Genomic DNA, 16,552 nt, shown 5'->3' on the forward strand with positions numbered 1-16,552 from the left:
TGCAGAATCCGGAGGCTGAGAGCAGCCGGATGGTCCCCATGCGGTCACACACATTGCTGGCGGACAGGGCTGAGCCCCTGGTGCACAGAGCCGGGTGCTGACTAGCTGGCATAAAGCAGGAACCACACACATGGAGGGACATACACCTTGCTAGAGCTATCCAATCCCCTAAGAAGCTTCCAGGAGCAATAGATAGTTACCCTGGGAGCCTCTCTGGTGCACCCGTCAGGAGGTGCCTCATCTCCTGTCCTCAGCCTGTGTGAGTGAGGCTGTTTGTCTTGCAGGGCAGGGTGTGATGGTGGAGCTGGGGTACGTCAAGCCTCAGGGTGTAGAAAGGGAGAGGGAATTGGATTCCTCGTCTTTGCAGGGGAGGAGGAGCAGGGCTGTGAGCACCCAGGAGAGTCTGGACGCCCTGGCTGTGAAGCTGCATCCCAGCACTGCCACGCCCTGGTGTGATGAGGAGGTTGGGGTGAAAGGTGGGAGACACACTGAGGGGCTCACTGCAGGGTGTGAACACTGCCTGTGGAAGGGCAGAGCTGGTGGGAGAGGGAGGCTGCAACCAGCAATAGGGACAGCAATGAAAAAACAAACTGAACAGAAAAAAAAAAAAAAAATCCCCAACCCTTGGTGGCAGGCTGCCAGCTCCAGCTGGTTTCGTAAGGACATTTCAGCCTAAAAATACACAAATACTCAGCCAAAAAAAGTAAAATCTCTCTGCGCCGAATCTGTCACCCACAGCCCTTCACAAGGCAGGAAGAAATTCCTGTTGGGTCTGTCAGTCGGTGATGAGAACAGATTACCCGGGGTTCAGGACTACGGCTCAGCAGGTTTCCTTGGGGGGATGCCCTGTGCTGTGTTTATAGATGGTGCTGGCTGCTCCTCCCCACTAAGCAAAATGTGAAAGGAGAAGAGATGGTTTCCAAGTTCTTGCAGTGCCTCCTCCTCCAGGCAGTGTGAACTACCTCAGCTCCTACCCTTTTGGTGTGAGCTTTGCCAAAATGGGGACAGCCCTGATCTGATGAGCCCATTTAATTGTGTCTCATTAAATTCCAATTTACTTAGTCAAGATGTCAAGACTTTACTAATCCCAGGCCAAAGACAACACAGTTACGATGTAACACAGAATGAAAAATGGCAGGGAGGTGGTAGGTACTGCCATGCCTTTGTCCTCCAGGAATGAACTACCTATGTAGCTTCTCTGCTCCTCCTTGCAGGGCAGCCTGTATCTCCTGTGTCTCTCCAGGGCTGTCCCCCAAAGGAGGGGGGAGCTCTGCCCGTGCCCTGGGGTCTGAAAAGGGCCAAGTGGGATGGGCACTATAACGAGATCCAGTGTCTTATGATGAGGCTGCGTTATGCAGAGTCCTGCAGACCTGTGAGTTTTCTGTTGAAGAAGCTCAATTCTCATTCAATTCTCAAAGAAGCTCTCCTGTCAGCGTTTGGTGGGATAAGAAGGTGAGCATCACTTGACACCCACTGTCAAGATAGTCTGATGTGGTCTCCACTCTGCTTTGGGCCAACAGAGGCAGCCCCTGGACAGTTTGTACCCAGTTTTGGTGAAATTGGGTGTTCCAGGTGGGTGAAGACTGAGGGGAAGATGCTGGAAAACATCAGCTGTCTTTCCTGTTGTGCTCTTCCTCCACCTCACACTCAGCCCTAGGTGAAGCCATATAACAACAGCAATTCCTAAGTTTATGAGGATAATAACAAAACCTAAGGCCTCTACCTAGCCCAAGCCCTGCCAGGCTATAACAGGCTGAGGCTCAGATTGCCTGTGTCTCCCTCTCCTTGCACTGACAAGGAACAGCCCCACTCCAGAGCCAGCACCAGCACCAGCAGACACTGCACAGCTGCTCCTCTCTGGAAACAGATTTGCAACTCATTTGTGGGAATGGAGCAAGGCTGGTGATTCCAGTCAACCAGCTCTGGCCTTTATGGACTGTTTTGTTTTTCTTGTCGTAGGGGGAACTTGATTATTCAGAGCTGGTGGGCATATTTACTTACTGGGGTAAATTAAACCATAAATTCAGACAAATGTACCTACCTCTACACTTGTGATGTATTTTTCCTTTCTGCTTTATTGGGCTCCAAGACACAAAGGTGGATTGTTCAATAAACAGCGCAATGCAAGTCATCCCAATTAATTGGATTGCTCCATTTATGCTGCTACTGCCTCCAATTAAATGCAAGGGAGCGCAAGCGACGAGCACGAGTAAGATGGGTGTGCAGAAAACCATATTCTAATGCAAAAGCTGTGATGAGAAAATGGAATCTACACACCTGATGGGAATATTAATGCAAAACCTTGACCTATAATTTTTCTTTCTTCAGTCTGAGCGTGCCAGAAACAATTGCAGCTCATTAAAATGGATCATGTCCTGAGAGTCATGCATAATGACCCAGTCCCACAAGTCCCATGGTTTAAGTGTTTGCCTTGCTGGTGAAGCCAGCAAAGTAAATGTTTAGACCATGGGACTTGTGGGACGTGGACATCATCATAGAGCTGTATGGTCCTACATGACTAGACACAGGAAACTGCAGCAAACCTTAAAGACCCTTTCTCTCTTTTAAACCCAGTGTTATCAGAGAAAGAGTGAAGGGAAAAAAACAAATCCAAGAATGCCAGTGTGGGTCAGACCTCTGGAGTTCATCTGGTCCCTCTCCCTGTTCAAAGCAAGACCAACTTAAAAGTTAAATTCAGTTTGAAAGTTAGCTCAGGTGGCTCAGCATTGAGCACTTCCAAGGATGGAGACTTTACAGCCTCTCTGGGCAGTCTGTTCCAATGCTGCCTTGTCAGGGCTCAATCTGGAAGCCATTCACTACATCACAACAACATCTGGCTCTACTTTCTTAACAGCTTTTTTGATGCAAAGTGTGTGTTGGCACGTGGGATGCAGTAAGTATCAGTAGGGAAGGTGATAGCATCGTGCAAAGACAATTCTTTTGCAAGAAAAATAGATCAGAAAACAGTCCCACACAAGATGGGGTGAGAAGGAATGCACTGCAGTATTTTATTCTGAGTCTGATGCCGTTTTTCTGTAAGGCACTGCCAGACCAGTTCTTGAAGGTGGAATAACCAAAATGTTGTCCAGTTTGGCTTGGCATTTGGCAAAGACTTGAGATGTCAGTGCTGTGGTTAGCTGTGGCAGAGCAACAAACACAATTGCATCTCTCTTTCTCCACTGAGCAGTGAGGTCTGTATCCCTCTTCAGAGTCATCTCTCTCTCCCTTGGCTCCTGATGGAGGGAGCCAAAGGCAACAAGCTTCCTAGCCCTGACACCTCTGATATGTGTGAAGATGGATGGGTTGAATGCAGGCCTAAAATATTTTACATTTTCACGGTAGTTTCACAGCCCTGGCATTATCAAATGATCTTCCAAAGTACTTGGAAGCAGGAAGAGAAGAACTTGAGAGAGGTTCTGGCTTTTTTGTGTCTGTGTACTTGCAAACTGTCTCTGCCTACACATCTTGCAGGGCCTGTTCCTGTTTGGAGATGCACTTGGAAAATCAGTGCTCGTGTGGATGCTCTGTCTGCTCCATTTCCCCCCCTGAAGTTTGGAGGCTGTGCAAAGCAGGTCTCCATCTCTGGGTGGTTAAGATCAGACTTGCCCTCTGTGCTGCACTCCACTGACCAGCTTAGTTAGGAACTCGAGGCTAGGAAACACAAGACAATTTTAAAATCTGAACAAAAGTAGGAGATTAAGGAAACCAGCTGGAAACCTCTATTTTGCTGATTTTGAAAGCAAAATGTGGGTCACAGATGTGCTTCCACAGACAGAAACTGGCTGGAGAAGAAAAAGACATCAGCATTGCCCAGACTCTTTGATGATCAGAGGTAGATTTAGCTCCCAGGCATAGAGACAAGAAAGGAAGAGGAGACTAAGTAGGAATAAAAACATAATCAAGATATTAGGAATGTGGAACGCAACCCACCCGTAAATTTGCCTTAGGGAACTACAAAAAAATGCAGTAACAAAAAAAGATGAAACCAATTGCTACATCTTACTCTCTTCCCTCGTCTTGCCTTCCTTATGGTTTTGCTTTTTGCAGTCCAAGACACAGGGGGTCCATTACAGAACCTTCCCTCTTCCTCAATCATGTTTTTTCTTCGCAAAAGAGCTGTTTTCTACTGCTCCTTTGCAGTAGCCACAAAACCCTTACTAAAGACCAGCTGACTTTAGAGCCCAAAAGAAACAAAGCTTTGCAGAAAATCCATACTGTCTGCATGTATCAGAGGCTAGAAAGCAATGTGCTCTGGCCCATCTGGCTCCAGAAGGGAGCTAATACTCACTTCTTGTTTAGTCTCACACAAAAGATTAAACTTATTTTCAGTGAAATTGATGACAGACTGGTAAGAGGCATGCTGCTGACCCTGGCAGGCTGTTGGTTAGCCTGTGACTTGGTCTCCCAGGGGCTGCAACAGAAGGCCTGTTGTTCCAGCCATCTAAAAAAACCTCAAGGTAAAGAACTGGAAGAGCAATTAAGGACAACAGCAGCACTGATTCAGAGAAGCCCAGGTGGTGGCTCCTTAGAAATAGCCAAGCAGCAGGGGGAGGTTCTGAAAAGCATTCAGGGCATTTGGCGGGTGGTTTCTGGGGCGAAGGGAAGTAGCAGGAGCACTCCTGAAGGTCTCACCTGTGCTGGCCACACCACAACCTGGTCACTTAGTGCCTTTAGGTTTTATGGCATGTGCTGAGCAGCCATGGAGCACAATCTCCAGCTCCTGTAGGAAACTTCCCTCCTGCCAGCAAAATGCCAGTCCTTACAGCTTAACACCAAGGGAAGCCTGAAATGAAATGCAGCTCACTGCCCGACGCTGTTTTTCAGACTTTGAGGAACTTAGAATTCAGTTCTTGTCTGGAATTTATTTTTCTCAGCTCTAATGAAAATACATTTTGTAGTTGTTAGTGTTTTAAATCGAGTATCCGTGTCAATAAAGAAAAGGCTTTTCCCAGGGTGGGGAAAAAATATAAAACTGTCTCAAATATTCCACTCATGCAAAATAAACAACCCAAAAGCACTGAAGAATCAAATAAAATATATGCCTCTTTTCACTGGGAGTCCACTGGGTTTAAGTGCCAACTGAGCTCTCACTTGCACCACCATCTCCTGTGATGGTACCTCGAGGTGCAGCAGGATGTGTTATGGTGCCCTGCCACGGGACAGCATCTCTGTTCCCAGTGCTGGAACCACCAGAGGCTCCTAAACACCGGCAGGGCTGTAAATAAGAAGGACTTTGTTATATCCAGCTTCCCCATCCAATGTAGCCCAGAGAAAAAAGGTGTCCAGCCACAGCACAACTCACAGTGCAGCTAAGGAGAGGCAGCACAGCATTCCCCTGGCAAGGAGGGTCATCCATCCTCATCTGGATGCAAGAGATTTTGTAAGATACACCAGAATTCATTTGGCTGGGGCTGCAACCCCAGATTGAAATTGCTGTGAATACTACAGCACACAGCCTCTTCAGTTGATGCCTAGAAGCTGCTTGTGGTTTCAGAGTGCTTGGTGATGAATTGCCCAGCAGCTGGTCATACTGGAAGGGCTCTACTTATTATTTTCAACTGCTATCTTGCATGGAAGGAAAATCAAAACACTTTCCTCAAGGTAATTGGCTCTAAAACAATTGAAGATTTTCTCACAAGGTTGTAATGCAATTAGGACTGGCATTTTAGATACTTTATATCTCTAAAGGTATGTTTATGCCATGATACCCTTATTTTGTGGGGAAAAAAAGGAATAAAAAGAAGAACAAAAAAAGCTGATGGCAAGAGAAAGCTGATTTTCCTATTACAGGCAATGAAATATAGATTAAACCACCATCCACCTAGTACTGATTAAAAGGCAGCAGAATGCCAGGATCATCTCTGAGGTGTGATCGTGGCTGGGGAGGATGCTGTCACCAACCACACATCTGCAGGTTTCCCATTCAGTTTTCCACCAATGCCAAATGATGTGTCATCGCTTGCCTTCTGCTGCAGCACCTCAAGAGCTGCCCTGCCAGCCTGGATGGGGGCAGCCGGTGCAGCTGGGAACACCAGGCCCACCACACAGAACAAAACCAGCAGCCACACCAGTGCCTGGGCTGTGTTTCCATAGATATCCAGGAACACCCCGAGCAGAGATGCCAAACAATCCAAACATGCTATAACAACTCCAGAAGTGCATGAAACAGCTGGTGAACTTGTTGATATGGGATATTGTGACAGCCAAAAGCACGGATGTAGCATTGCCTGGCACCATTGGGAAGCCTCTATTTCCCTGACTACCAAAAGGTCCAAGGGTACAACTAGGGAATTGAACACTCTCTGCCTGCCTGTTCCTTCTGTTTATACTTAAGCACCTTTGGCTGGCTTTTGCCCAAAACACAGTCCAGGGCCAGGGGCATTTTGCCTGACTGCAACAGATGCCGTGATTGAAATTACGGGATGAAAACCTTCAGTCTCCTGGCCTAGGAAGCAAATGAACTGGATAAATTTTCATTACAAACGGGCAAATGGGTCTGAACTGAAACCGGGGAGACACTGAAAATCTCTTCAGAGCCACAGCAGCCATTTCTGGGTGGATGTCCTGTCCTCATGACAGCATGAACCAAAGCCATGGATTCAGACAATCACCACTGAATGACATCTGGATGTGGTCCCTCATGGTAGAGAAGCCACTGACTGCATTACAAGAGTAACTCAATGTCCCAGGAAAAGTAAAGATGCCCCTTACCCTTGGTTGTAACCCAGCTGACCTATCTGTACAACTATGGAAAGTACAGTGGGAGAAAAAAGCAAACAAAGGAAAGAAAAGCAAACCCAAGAGCTGTACGCTGTACAAAGCATGTGATCACACCCTTCTGTTCTCAATCAGACAAAGGAGCCATCTGCTGTGCCCACAGGTTGATCTGCCTATATTTGCTAGATCCACGTTTGCAAAAACCTACCTTGAGATACTTGGGAGCAATTTGGGAACCTGGCCTTGGGGTCACAGACCTGACCACAGACTGGCCAAGAGGGGACATGAATGTCCTGTCTGATCCTTTGCTCTTTGCAGTGACAGAACACACATCCCAGACTATAAGCGGAGAAACATTCAGTTCCACTGCTGTGAAGTCATTCACTTAGTTAAAACTTTAACAAAACCAAATGCAGCTTCTTAACATGAAAGACTATGGACAGGAATACTCACTATTGGGCTGAGTCGTTAAGTTGATATTCCCGGGACCGGTTGAAGCATTCCTGGATCCCAGAGTCTGCCCAGAGCCTCATCATAGCTGAGAGCAGCTCTGGAGAGAAGGGCTCTGTGTCCTCCATCCGACTGACAACATCACAGACCATCTTGGCATCAGCCTGCAGAAGAAAGAAACAAGAGGTCACAGAGATGCTCAAGGCAGTATTTGGAGGCAGAGATTTCAGAAACAGTTCACCAAACCATCAGGAGTAAAGAAATTGTGTTTCTCAAGATAGGGCTTTAGCATCCACATTGTATGATCCAGCTGAAAGGGCAAAAGGAGGATGGAGGAAGGAAATCAAAAGGAAAAAGATTGTTTGTGCAATCCACCTCATATCAACGAGTATTTGTATTCAACAGACAAAGCAGTCTGCACTGCACATGTGTGGAATTTCATAAGAACAGAACAAAATTCACACATGTACAAGGATATTTAAAATTGTTAGCAACAATGCCTGCTTTAACTGAGACTGGAACCTTGCTGAAGTGGGGGCTTCGTATCAGAAAGAACAGCAGAAAGACTCCAGAAACAATTTTTTCCAGATGCTGGTTTATTGCTTATTGCTTTTCCTGAATTCTTGTTCTTTGCTATGAGCCTCTGCTCTGAGGGCTAATTCATGCTAATGCAGACCACCTTGTCTGGCTGTGGTGCTCTGTGACTCAGGGGGAGAGGAATCTCCCACGGTTACGGAGCATGGCGGTGAGGGCAGGGCCAGCGGGCCATTTTCAGATGGAGTCTGTTTTGGTGAGAAAAATGAGATTCACTGGGACAGCAGCTTTTCCTGGAGGATAGTACTCTAACACAGCTTGGATCAGGAAGATATCTCAGATTTAGGATGGGAATGTCTAGACAGCCTCGGAATAGCTGAGTTCAGCCCTCCTGGAATAATCCACAGTGGCCGATACTTCACTTGTTTGTGAAGCAGGACACTCAAATTCATGACCCCCTCTGCTTGCTTTGCAAGAAGTAAATATCCCTCAGCACCCACAGACTCCTGAAATCCTTGGGATGTTGACTAATCTGCAGAGTTTTTCTTTCATTGCTTTGAAAATGTCTCATATTTCTACTAACTGAAACAAACCCAACTATTATTGCTATAATTAATTGGAAAAGAGGAGCTCTTGTTCCTTGTGTGTATGTGTGTGTGAAGACAACCTTCTTGTTTTACTACCTTGCCTCTTGTCTGCTAGACTGAGCCCATTCTTGGCCAAATGCAGATGGAAATCTTTGCCTTCCAGGGTGTTTGATCTAAGCCAGCAAGTCCAGACCAGAAATACAAACTTTGAGAGGGGAGCACAGGATGTGCCCATGCTTTGCTGGGTACAATTAGAAGTGCCATCATTCAGGAGCACCACAATAACCTTATTGAATGGATGGGAATGACAACTGTATGACAGGGTCTTCATGGTCAAGATCAAAACTCTGTAGCCTCTTTGTGGAGCATTGAAAGTGTGGAAAAATGGCAGGGCACCAAATCGAAAGCACTGGAGAATGAAGCTGATGGAGATTTCAGTGCTCAAAGAAAGAGCCTCAGGTGCCCTGAACATCCAGCCTTTATGGGCTGAAGAAGTCTCAGTACTGTATGTCTCAGTATTGTATCCCATAAAACTTAATGGGGTGGACTCTATGCTTTGAAGGCTTTATGAACATAAAACCTTTCTCACAGAGCACTTAACTTCATATTTTAGTGCCCAGGAATCCTCCCAGCCCTCTGTACAGACTCTGCTCATTTTGGAGAAAAAGTATTGGTGACTCACACCTCAAAGCCAAGACAAACGAAGAACCTTGAAGAGTTCAGTTAATTTCAAAGCTTGTTTTCTGCCCCGGAGTGCTTTGTGAGCTGAGTGAATATTCATAAATCATACATATGGTTTGCCTGCCCTGCTGGAGCTGCAATTCTGCTCTTCTCACAGACTCTAAATGACATAAAACCTGCTAATGGCTGCGGTCTGCCTTAGCCCCATTATTTGTGCATGGGTGATGCAGGAAAAGCATCTATGCTTCCAGTCAGCTAGAAGGATGTCTTTCTATATTATCTTGACTGCTGGAAGGGGTTGTAGGTATAAGTTACAGATCTGTCCATCTGTCTGCAATGGCAAAACACATTTGAAGCTCTCCATCTGTCATGTGCTCGGTCTGGGCTTCTTCTAAGTATTGTGGTTTTAACTGCAGGCTGCTTTTTGTAAAACATCAGAGGGAACGGCACAGTAGCCATATTTTCTGAGCTGGGAAATAGCTGTATCACCTTTTCAGCTACTGAGACTTGTGGCAGTTCCCTGTAAGACCCAACACAGGGAGGATTTTGAGCAGAAGACAGAGATGAACAGCGATGACAAGGCAGAATGAGAGTGACCAGGCACTGGCATTTCTGGCTGTGGTTATCTCTGAGTCTGGTGGCCCAGAAGCAGGGCTGAGCACATAGGGCAGGGGATTATTTTGGTACATGCTCCTGTGCAGTCACTGGATGTCCCTTTTGGGGACAGGAGAGGCTGTCCTCCCACCTGCATGGACACCTGCCTGCAGGGCAGACTGAGAGTCAGCAGGCTGAAACAGGGGAAGAACTCAAAGGAAAGTTTATTGCTTCAGCTGAACGGTAATAAAAATATTCCAGACTTAGTTTTATTTTGCAGAGTGAACCACTTGGTTTTAAAGATCCAGAAAAAGCAGGTGAAGTGAGTACTTTTAAAAATACCCCTTCCCCCTGCCAAGGTTGAAGTTCCTCTGTCAAGGAGCATGGGGCCATCCAGGAGTTCAGGCATTTGTTAGATGATTTAACGAGCAATTAAGGATCCAAGAAGAGAAGATACCCCTTCCTTTTCTCACTCTCCAGGCTGTCTCAAGCTGGGAATGACATTAAAATCTCCAACTCCCCCTGGGCCCAGCAGGTAGATTTTTAAATACTGCCTGATTGACTTTTCCCTGCCTGCCTCCCCTGGGTCTGCTGCTCCTGCATCTCCCGAGGTGAGAGGAGCCGAGCCTCCCGCCACGCTCTGCTTCTGTACTGCAGCCAGCAATTAAAGCAAAACAAAACAGGCCAGCCAGCCCCCCCTCTCCCCTGCCTTGCAGCTCCCATCCGACAGGGCTGTCGGTAATGAACATCACGGTGGTATTTCAGCTGCCTCGGGAGCTAAAAATAGGCACCGCTTGGCCCCTGGGATTGCTGGTAGGAGCTACAAAATGGTGCAGGGCTCATTCACTGCTGCCTCTGCCTTTCCCAGCTGCTCTGTCTCCTTGGGAGGAGACATCTGGGGGGAGGTAAGAGGTCAGGCTGGTCTCCTTCATGCTGGTTCTTATCCAGCACGAGCACCCTAGCCTATCTCTGCAGCATTCCCACTCGTCCTGCTGCCACTACCCAATGGCTTGCATTTTCCATAGCAGGTGAAACCCTAACACCTCAATGCCTTTGGGCTGTTCATTATGGAGAGTGGGATTTGCCACTTTGTGTCATTCCTGAATGCTGATTCCATCCACATACAGCAGGAGAATTAAAGCTGGTGGGGCATGGCCAGGGGAGCCGAGCTTAGAGACCGTGGTAAAGTAAAATTAGACAGCCAAGCTTTAGACATCAAGCCAAGAGACCAAATAACTCTTTGCTAAAGAACAAACCTTCACTCTGGTCAGGGAATGGAGAGGGCTCTGTAAGGCTAGGGCAGGATCTGAAGTCCACAGGCAGATGTGAACAAGCAGCTTGTAAACGCAGCGGGAAGTTGGCATGTGTCATTCCTAACCCCAGGTTGTGGGCCTACCTGTGCACCACACTTTTGGTATAAATCCAGTTCAAAAGGGGATCTGTTCTCTCCCTAACCTGGACATATCTGCAGTTATTTAATTGTCTCCCATATGTCACTGTCACCAAGCTCACAGCTTGTGCTCAGCATACAAACTTGTGACTTCACTTGCAACAGCCACACAGCCCAATTAATGTTTTTCCTGTATGGAAGGGAGGGGGGCCCCTCCCTGCAGTCTGACACTATGGCAGTCGCATTTGTCTCTGCAAACGAGTTATTTCCATCAGGCTGATACAGACCACCTCTAATTACTTGTTCCTTACCACCACCCATAACTGGTGCCCACGAAGATACCAGCAGAGCTCCACTATGAAGGTACCAGCAAAGCTGCTGCTGCCCTGCCTGCTGTAGCCACACTGGAGAAGGACCCAGGTAGGTCCCCACCTCTGACTATGCCAGGGCAAATCCTGGCTCTGATCCTTTGAAGATGCCTGACTGGACACTGACTAGGGTTTTCTTTTTTTTTTTTTTTTTTTCCTAAAATGAATAGTTTTCTAGAAAGGGAAGTCTAAGGTAGAGGCAAAACCTTGTGTGAAGCTGTGTGGTACAAATCTGCTGACCCTACAGAGCTGTGTAGTGTTACAGTCGGTGGAGATATGAGCTGGTGTCACTGTACTGTCCTTTCTTTCTGGTGAACTAAATCCCAGTAAATATCCTTTTTTTTTTGCTGTTACTTACTCTGATTAATGATACTTGTCACTTAGCCTATCTCACAGGTTAACCCAGGGGCAATTTCCTCTGGTGGCTGGTTGTACCAGGAGCTGCTTCTCAGAGCATTTCAGAAAATCCATGCAGCGGGGGAAGAGATAAGCACTGCAGTTTGGCTGGTGGTATGAAGCAAATCAGCACAGTACCAGTCATCAGCAAGCAATCTTGTGAAAACAGTAGTGGCCATCATGAGTCATGAACCTGGGGGTAATCAAACTGATGTCTTGAGATCATCCACCATCCAAAACCGATGTCCTTGGAAGGGAACCATTGTGGGGGACCCAGATCCTGACCTCAGGGCACAGCACTGTGTGCCTCTGCTACTCCAGTGAGAAATGATGTCCTGTAACTTCGCGGCAGAACATGTCTCATAAACTGAAAACCTTCCTCTTCTCCTTAACAGTGTCTCAGAAATATGGACCCCACTTCCCAGCCAAAGCGTGGTTACATTGCAGGAAAAGCCAGTGTTTTTCACAGCACTTCAGGCTGAAGAAATCCTGGAAACAAAGTATGGCTGGTGAATATGCCTTTTCCAGAGACATCCAGGGCCCATCTCCAATTCCTTAGAAGTTTTTGTAGACACTGAATAAATAGCTCCATGTACGAGTCTCCCCCTCACTCTCCCTCTCTTTCTCACACATCTGTGTTTCAGAGCTGACCTCTCAATCTGTGGAAGTCTATCTGGCATTAAGCAGCTGCTGTGCATCGTGGGAGAGACAACTTTCCTCCTGCACCCTTCCATCTACCCTCAGAACATTTAATTGAGGCCTCCTACCTTGACTTGGCATTTGGCTTGCTGAGAGATCCTGGAAGGCACTGAGCAGGTAAAAATTTATCCAGTGGCTTATTAATATCTATCCTTTTGGAAATTACCTTGAGGTGGGCAGCCAGACTTCCCCTCTTCACTCTTGTTAGCTGGAAGTGGAAATGCAAAACTCTGCACACAGATCCCAGTGGTCTGGGAGCGGGGTTTACACAAAAGCCCAGTGTAGTGCTCTCTAGCAGCTTGCATCACACAACAAAGCTAAGCTTAAAAAGTTAATTTAAAGATGGCTGGCTTTCCACAGAGTTACTCTCGTGTAAACCCCTCACAAAAAGGTTGGCTGGCTTGGATACAATGCCGAAGGGCTGCTGTCTGTGTAGGAGCAGACACTCTTCTCTAGAGAATACAAAACCCAACAGCCATGGTGGCATCCAGATCTTCTCATGAGCTTGTGCTGTCCGGCTGGCAGCTGGTACAGCCCTGGTTTTCATATCCTTCTGGAGCCAAGATGGCATCATCACCTCTGACTGTCTTGGCCAAACAGTTCTGTGTGTCTGGGAAGTGGTCTAGGATCTCTAGCCTGAAACCTTGTTATAGCTGTTTGTTTCTGTCTGCTGCTTCCTGTTTGGGGAGACACTGAGCAGGACTGATATTACAGATTATTATGTTTCTTACAGCAGGCCAACTGCTCTGTGTTCAGTACTACCTTCATTCCCATTCTGTATGATACTGCAGCTGATCAAATAAAATTTGCCAGCCCTTATGTGGGTATAACCCTCTTTTCCCTTCCTGAAACACATACAAAATAATGTTCCTGGTTTGCTTGGACTGATGGCAGTCCAGAGACTCGATGTGCATGGACTAGACTAAGCTCTTGGGCTGCCAGCTGGCCACCACCGTAGTAAGAATTCCTATTGCTCTGTGTCCTGTAGAAAATAGTGGTTAATTCACTATTGGGGGAAAAACCCACAACCCAACAACACAGAACTCGACCTGAAAGGACAAGTAATTTCCTGAATTTGCTTTTTTCTAGGAAGTGCAGGGTCCTCCCCTCTTCCTGAGGAGCTCAGAGAAGCTCCAGAGCTGAGCAAGACAAATGCGGTGGGTAGCTGACCTGATTTTTCCAAGCAAGGATGGGAAAGCCAGAAAGTAAGTGTTAAATGGTCTCAAAATAGGTCCTGACCCACTAGCTGCAAAGGCAGGAGAGAAAACAGCACTCTGTCCATCCCAGTCCCCTCTATTTCAAGAAGAGGGCATCCCCAAGAGACCAAGAGCCACCGCATGCTCCACCAGCACTGCTCCAAGAGCAGGATGCTTTAATGGGTCCTCTCCCCTACAAGCACTGAGCAAGGGGGCTGGGTACAGGACCTGAAAGCACAAACATCATCCCTGGCTGAGGACTTTGAGGCCATGCAGGCACAGACAGCACTGCCCACCAGGGAGGGGATGAGAGAGAGAGTCACAGATGGGGGACATTAGCCGCATGGCTTCATGCTCCGCAGGGAAGTGCTCTGCCGCAGTGCTGAGGAGCAGGCTGGAAACATGTAAAGATGAGAGAGCAAAATCCTTGCAGCTTACTGCCCTCTCCTCCCCCTAATATCCTCTGCTGGGTACAAGTCCATAAAATGTAACAGCACTCAAATATTTGTGCTGCAGTAAACGGCGGGGAAATGCCTGAGATGCCACAGTGAGAGCACAGGTGGGGAAGCTGCGTTGGCTCCTGGCATTTGTGAAATAAATGGCTGCTTTCCATTCATTGCAACGCGGACGGCTGAGGATGAACAGAGTGGGGGTTGTGGTGATTCTCTGGGAATCCACTATGGGTTTGGGAATTCCTGAGGGATTTAGCCTGTATGTCTTCCACTCCTCAAATGTCTTTAAGATTTTCCACACCAATATCCTTCTAGGTGACCGTGTTAAGGGCGACAGGGCAGAGGGGGCACAGTTTCATTCCGCGTTTTCCCATCACAAAGGGGGAAAACAGGCTTTGTCTTTGGAACAGAAAGGGAAACCAGCTCCTACGGTGGGTGCATTCCCAGGAGAAAGAGTTTTTTAACATCTCTGGCTAAATGCCACTTGTGTATGATGGTTTATAGGGCAGTACCTTCCTGCTGGGAAGTCGTGCAGTGCTGGAACCTAGTAATTAGTTTAATGCTCAGAGCTTGATGCTGAACGGTGGGTGCTAATCTCCACTCTACAATTAATCTCACAGATTTATCAGTGCCTCTGTGATGAAGGACTAAGCCTGTGGGTTACGTTCTTCTGTCCCTGAAGAAAGTGATGGTGTTTCAAACAGAAACAGCTCTGTTTCATTTTATGGTCCTTTTGTATTTGGTGATCCCTGTTGAAGATATATACCTAAGGAAAACAGGGAGAAGGAAAATCCCTCCCTTCACCCCAACCCTGTTAAATTTCATCTCCCCATTGCCTCTTTTCTCATAATCCATAATTTCTTCTGTAACTCATAACTGGGATATCTGGGTAGGGATTTCATACAGCTCTCCACTGACAGAGCAGTTAGTGGGTTTGCTCTGCATACTCAAGCTTTGTGATGACGTGGGGGGGGGGTCTCAAAATTATTTCTTGCTTTGCTGATGTGACATTAGGCATCACAGCAGCCAAGGAATACTGATTCTTCCACTTGGCAGCAGAACTGAAAAATCAGGTGGTGTAAAAAATCAGCTTGGATGAAACACGGATTCTTCTGTGAACTCAAAATCCTCTGAAAAAATTAATTTCACATCCAGCAAAGCATTTGCCTTTAGTCCTATCAAAATATTTTGAGTTATTTAGGTGCTCAGTATTATTTTTTAGAAGTATGTCAATTTTCAAACAAAGATTTTGAGTTAGAATGAAAAGTTGGTAAAATGAAAACAAATTACTTTGTCTTTTCAGGAATGTAAAATCCTCTTTAAAAATTCTCACAAAATTTCCTCTTTTCCATGACTGTATGTAGATTTTGACTCGACTTGTAGATTTTAACTGGATTTGTAGATTTTGACCGGATTTTACAAATGTTTTTGGCTTATTTCAGACTATTTTTTAGCCATTTCATCAAGCATTTCTGTCCAGGTCTATTAACAAGTACAACAAGAACTGTCTCATCAGGAGTCCTTCATTTACAACTTATTTTCTGTTTTAATTTCAGTTGTCACCATCTGAAATCTTCTTGGTTCTGGTCTTGCGCTCTTTCACCAAATGTTCGACGAGATGATCACTGCTGAGTTTTCCTTGCAATGAAGGGGTTTGCAGCAGTTCCCAAAGCAAATACCTAAGTGAGGTCCTGAGTAAAGCACGTGCTTCCTGTCCTTGCCTCTGCTGCTGTGCTAACTCCCTGCTTTTCGGTCTCTGGCTGCAACACAACCAGTGATGGAGATGCAGGGTGACCCCATCTGACCCCAGATCCCCAGGGGGAATGGCTTCACACTGATTCATGGCAGGTTTAGATTAGAAATGAGGAAGAAATTCTCCCTTGTGAGGGTGATGAGGCACTGGTACACATTGCCCAGAGAAGCTGTGGCGGCCCCACCCCTGAAAGTGTTCAAGGCAGGCTGCTTGGGGCTTTAGGCAATATGATCTAGTGGGAGGTGTTCCTGCCCATGGCAGGGAGGTTGGAATAAGATGATGTTCAAGGGTCCTTCCAACCTAAACCATCCTAGAATTCCATGATATTTACATTGTGAAGGGGATAGACTGAAACAAGATGTCATTCACTGAGTGATTGGTTAGCAAAATTTTGCCTATGACTTCTTACTACTACAATCTTTGTTTATCTTCTTTCCCTCTTAATTTCCAGGTGACTGTGAACCCTTCTCTGCAGGGGGGACCAGAGGTGGGGGCAGAGGAACATTTCGCTGAGGTTCTGCTGTGAGTGGAAGCTGCATCTGCTGTGGCTGAGGTTGAGCAGTGACTGCTCAAGGAGTCTGCAGCTGCTTAAAAGGAGCCCCAGAGTTCAGAGCAGATGAAAGACAAACTTTCAGTTACATCTCCCCTGTGCTGCTGTATTTGCAGCAAATCAAGACTTGGGTGCTTGTAACAGGCTTGGAGGAGTTCTTCCTTTGATGAGCAGGGATTACAGAG

General features: G+C 46.7%; 1 protein-coding gene across 2 annotated transcripts in view; it reads right to left on the reverse strand.

The window, feature by feature from the left end:
* GNAO1 (G protein subunit alpha o1) overlaps window positions 1-16,552 on the reverse strand; it is a 142,576-nt gene that overhangs the window by 41,271 nt on the left and 84,753 nt on the right. For both annotated transcript variants that reach the window (XM_040075015.2, XM_040075016.2), the window contains exon 4: window positions 7,171-7,331. In XM_040075015.2, the coding sequence (XP_039930949.1) occupies window positions 7,171-7,331 (161 nt within the window). The remainder of the gene's footprint in view (window positions 1-7,170; window positions 7,332-16,552) is intronic.

This window comes from Hirundo rustica, chromosome 11, assembly GCF_015227805.2.
Source record: "Hirundo rustica isolate bHirRus1 chromosome 11, bHirRus1.pri.v3, whole genome shotgun sequence".
Classification (NCBI taxonomy): Eukaryota; Metazoa; Chordata; class Aves; order Passeriformes; family Hirundinidae; genus Hirundo; species Hirundo rustica.